At 30.9% G+C, this 5,328-nt stretch overlaps 1 protein-coding gene across 2 annotated transcripts; it reads right to left on the bottom strand.

The window, feature by feature from the left end:
- Positions 1–259: 259 nt before the first annotated feature.
- Positions 260–3,808, bottom strand: LOC112417045 (uncharacterized). 2 transcript variants are annotated; one of them, XR_003007502.2, is made up of 6 exons: positions 3,615–3,808; positions 3,376–3,502; positions 2,416–2,666; positions 1,851–2,080; positions 1,490–1,761; positions 260–583 (listed from the first exon to the last, which is right to left on the bottom strand). XR_003007502.2 is itself a non-coding variant. In XM_024771755.2 (6 exons), the coding sequence occupies exons 2-5, from the start codon at positions 3,405–3,407 to the stop codon at positions 1,690–1,692; spliced, it is 420 nt and encodes a 139-aa protein (XP_024627523.1). In that variant the 5' UTR covers positions 3,408–3,502; positions 3,615–3,808; the 3' UTR covers positions 260–583; positions 1,490–1,689. The 2 variants fall into 2 exon arrangements, 1 of the variants encoding a protein (XP_024627523.1); XM_024771755.2 differs by having other exon boundaries at positions 2,581–2,666.
- Between the last annotated feature and the right edge of the window lie 1,520 nt (positions 3,809–5,328).

Genomic DNA, 5,328 nt, shown 5'->3' with positions numbered 1-5,328 from the left:
TCAAATTGGTTAAACTAATTTAGCTTCTTAATAGAAAAATGTTCTTGAAGAATAAAGACCCATAAAAACAGTTGGCAATCACCTAGCTTCATTCTATGATATATGACGCCATTCACAAAACAACATATAGAAGATACATAAGAAGAAATTTAATACCCTTTTGTATGTGTTGCACACATTTTTTAATGTTGCTAATTGCATATTGCAAAAAATAAGGCTAATTTGATCAAACATCAATGGTATTTAAACATCCCAAAACTTTTCTTACATCCATTCAAATGCCATTTTATTTCTATCTCTCACTTCCTATAACATCAGCTAACTATAACATCACTTCCTATAACATCAATTGTATTTAAACATCCATTAATCAGAGTATTATTTGAATTCATAAAATGAAATAAACCGAATCAGAAGCTATGTAAAAGATAATTTAAAACATGATCAATATCAATAAATAAAATTTTTGAGTTCCATTTTTATGGAGCCACCCTTTTGAACTTCTGACTTAACATCCCACAAAGTAGACTTTCTTTTCCCTGAGCTGGAAGACTTTCTTCTTCCTTTTGATCATTCTAAACATCTGAAATAGAAAGAAACATAAGATTGAAAAAACTATACGACAATAAGCTACACGAGTTGAAAAATAAAAAACCGAGTATCTAATACGGCAGATAAATACAACACATTAAAGTGAGAAACATTCAAAGAAAAAAAAGATACATGAATACTTATGTTCATAAACTTGTCAAAGATATAAAATAGAATTGCTGCTGCCAATAATTTCAGTTGTTGATTCTACAAGAGAATAGTTTTTATTTTGATAAATAATTACAAATACTATTTGAAAGAATGATAAATATCACACAAAAAGGAAAAATGAGAAGAAAAAAAAAAAAAAAAACCCATGATGGATAAAAATTCAACAAAGTTATTTAGTTTCTTAAAATCTGAATATAGTAAAGTTTAACCAAGAGTCGAACATCAAAGATAAACAATTAACACAACCATATCCCATAAAAAATGTCAAAGCAAAAAAAAACATCATACCAAGAAGTGTTTTCATCCAATGCAATTAGTTAATTATAGACAGAGAAAACACATTGAATCCAAAAATATCATGTTTATCCAAAAACAAAATGAAGTAAGTTTGCATTAATTTTTTGATCATTGGACATAGTTTCAAAAATATCGCTACTCATTTGTGAATAAGGAGGACACAAGATCTGGAAAATTTAATGCAACTGTATCAATATCTAGTGTTGCAGGTTAGGCATTTTCAATCGAAACAAAGCCACGCTATTCAATTAGGTATTTTCAATTAAAACTAGGTGATCATATTTTTCAGCATTTAATTAGTAAGTGTAAAAAAAATAACAAAGACATTTACTTGCCAATCAGAAAAGCAAAACAAAGTCAGCAGCAAAATGTGAAGTCGTAAATGATTTAAACTGAAACAGCAACCATGTAAATGATAATTTTTTAGTACCGTTTTTATGGAACCAACAAACGAGATCGATGGTGGCATTCAAACTCAAAGATTAGGTTTAGATTTCTTTTAGCCAAAAAGACAGCAATGGCGGCTGAACAGCTTCTTGAACACTTCAAATGTCTGATTTCACTTGAAATCATGTATGATTCCGTTATCCTCTCCTGTAGTCAGACCTTAGGCCGTTTTCTCGGTTTTTCTCAGCATACTCCACAGTGTATGATGATGGGATATGTATAGATATGTTGCTCAGTATCTAGACAATAATAAGACTGCAACCAAAATACAACACAGTCAAGTGATAGACATTTCAAAGAAAAAGATACAATGGTGGAGAGTATTCAAATAATTATTTCTTTACATGAATACTAACTAATTTTCTCTCTATGTCAGAGTTATAAGTAGAATTGTTGCTGCAAATATTTTCACTCCGGAACTGCTGCAAGAGGATAATTTTAAATGTGGCTGCCTCTTGTGCAGGCAGGGACATTATCATTGCTAACTTAGACTGTGTAGGGCTATAGCTCAAATCCCTATTAGAGGCATTAATTTGCCTCCGTTCCAACATTGCGTAATCATGTACTGTTTCACCTGAAATATAAAACTCAACCCCATGAGTATGATCTCTAATGGAAACCAGTAAATATGACATCCAAAAATGAGAATAGCATCCAACTATGGCTCACAATAAATGTATAACTCTAAATGAAGAAAAAATATTGATTCCTAAATATTATGAAGAAAAAAAACTATTTTTGATTCATGTCAGAAAATTCTAATTTTCTCTAAGTCTACACTAAAAAATGTAGGAATTTTTTTTACTCGATATCGATTTAAATATTTGATTAGAAGGGTTAATGAACATATAATTTAATAAGTCAATAATACGAGGCCACATATAAGTGTTTAAAATGAAAACAACATACATCTCCATCGCTTTCATCACAAATCTTTAGATCGAAAGCAGCAACCATGCCTTCATAGATTAGGGTTTTCAAGTCATCGATATGAAGTGGCTTTGGGAAGGAACAATGTACAGAATCAGAATAAAACAAAATTCGAGTTATAAACCGGAATTAAGTGATTTTTACCATTGGATTGAGTGAACCAATAACGGATTTCGTCAATGAGTTTTTTAGCTTTGAGGTGAGAGTTTTTGCCACCTTGTTGGTAATCCCTGCATCACACATATCACCATGTACCAAAATCCTCAGTGCCAACATTTCGTGAATAAAGAGGGTACTATTAACATTTACTTTTTGATACACTATATAGTAGATAAGAGTTTCATCTCTTTCAGGATAAACATAAATATGAGTGTCAATACCTAATAAATATGAAAAGTACAAATGATATGTGTATGTTATTCAAGCATAACTCAAAGAAAGTCAAAGGTTAACTAGTAAATATTAGTTTTTTCTTTTTACGTTAGCATAAGTTTTTGTTGATAAAACTAATTTTCAAAAATGTTTTTTAAAAAAAATTATATCTCATAACATACTCAGACAACACACAATTCTTAACAGTTTTGCAAAAAGTTAAAGTTCTTGCCTATTCTACAAATTAAGATGGTGGTGGCTACTAATATTTTTTTGGTGGATACTAGATACGAAGTATCTTCCAACAATTGTGATTCACCATGTTATGAGACTGGTACTTTCTAGTTTCTACTAGACCTAACCTCATTGGCTTGAGGTCAAAAACACACTAGCACACTCATTTTGATGAGTAACAACAATGCAAAACTTTTTTCTTGTTTGAGACAACTAATTTGACAATTGGCAATATGGCAACAACAGTCTTCACTCTTAGGTCAATTTTTGACCTAAACGCCATTAATTCAGTGTGTGGATGTGAGAGAAAGAGAGCAGATTTGAGAAACATACCATATGCAGACATCTTCTTGAGCTCCTGACATGTTGACTCACATTCACTTGTTTAATCAAAAAAATTACACTCGTTGTTGAAATCGAAATCATTATCAAGGAATAGCATCCGATCTCTACAATGAAGCTGCAACAATTTTAGCAGAAATTAGAGGAAAATAGGTTACAAATTAAACTGACTACAAGCAACAAAAAAAATAAAAAATCTAGAGGAAAGTGGAATTAGATCTAAGGCATACCTGTTTGTAGTTAAACATAACAAAGGTTCGCTCATGACAGCTTTTTGGTGGAATGGAAGGAACAAAAGGTGAAAGTAGCAGCGGCGGTGGCAGATAATAGTGTGAGAGAGAGTTAGGGATAGCAGTGGCAGATAATAGTGTGAGAGAAAGTAGCAGCGGCAAGTGAGATTGGTTTCTTTGAAAACCCTAATTTGTTTTTTGACAATTTGAAAACTCTTATTACATTTAACTTCCTTCAAATTAAAAATACATGTGATATCTTCATATTTCTCATCTCATTTAATGTTTTCTTATCATCCAATCAGAATGGATTTTGACACATTTATTTTATATCAACCAATAAAAAAATGATCATGACTCATTTGTTTTTCATGAGCCAATCATAATGGATCATGACTCATTTGAAATTTACTTTCCTTCAAATTAAATGTACACGTGACATCTTCATATTTCTCATCTCATTTAATGTTTTTTTATCATCCAATCAGAATGGATTTTGACACATTTATTTTATATCAACCAATAAAAAAAGATCATGACCCATTTGTTTTTTATGAGCCAATTATAATAGATCATGACTCATTTGAAATTTACCTTCCTTCAAATTAAAAGTACACGTGATATCTTCATATTTCTCATCTCATTTAATGTTTTCTTATCATCCAATCAGAATGGATTTTGACACATTTATTTTATATCAACCAATAAAAAAAGGATCATGACTCATTTGAAATTTACCTTCCTTCAAATTAAATGTACATACGTGACATCTACATATTTCTCATCTCAATTAATGTTTTCTTATCATCCAATCGGAATGGATTTTGACACATTTATTTTATATCAACCAATAAAAAAAAACATCATGACTCATTTGTTTTTCATGAGCCAATCAAAATGGATTGAAATTTACTTTCCTTCAAATTAAAAGTACATGTGCCATCTTCATATTTCTCATCTCATTTAATGTTTTCTTATCATCCAATCAAAATGGATTTTGACACATTTATTTTATTGGAAATACGTTATGGTACGGAGAAAAAACTACGAATAACTACGAATAATACTATAGCATACCCATGATTTCTGCTAAATAGAAGTTGGTATGCATCTCTACCACTATTTTGTTGTTTTCTGTTTGTTTATTCCCGTACTACATAGCATTGCTCTTATTTTATATCAACCAATAAAAAAAGATCATGACTCATTTTTTTTTATGAGCCAATCAAAATGGATCATGACTTATTTGGAAAAAAAAATTCGTTACACTCATTTGAAATTTAATACATGACTTTTTTACCCTTTACATAGACAATTAATTTTTCAACATTTTCATCTTTCTCTCATAAAAAACGTAGCGAGTTTTTATTTGCATATTGTAGAATAACTTGATTTTCTTTTTTTATTTGTATCTTGTTGCTATGTCTACCTTCTTTTTATTTAACACCATTAGGTAAAAAACAACATGAGCTCTCTTAACTTTGACGATTTGTCACTGTTCACAAACTAGCTTTCCTTCCTGTTTTGGACCGGTCAAAGACCTGGGCTTTGTCACTTAGGCCCAATAACGAATCAAGCCCAAATGCTGCATTTGGCAAATTACTCGCAACACACCCTTCTCCGCGAGGGGGGGTGCACTGAGAAAAGTAGAACAGTTCAAACTTCCTCAAACATTTGGCAACGTCTCTTTACCCAAGTTCCTGCGAATATCTCA

The sequence above is a fragment of the Medicago truncatula genome, chromosome 8 (assembly GCF_003473485.1).
Source record: "Medicago truncatula cultivar Jemalong A17 chromosome 8, MtrunA17r5.0-ANR, whole genome shotgun sequence".
Taxonomy (NCBI): domain Eukaryota; kingdom Viridiplantae; phylum Streptophyta; class Magnoliopsida; order Fabales; family Fabaceae; genus Medicago; species Medicago truncatula.
The sequence above is the reverse complement of the archived record's forward strand: the minus strand, read 5'-3'. Positions and strand labels throughout refer to the sequence as shown.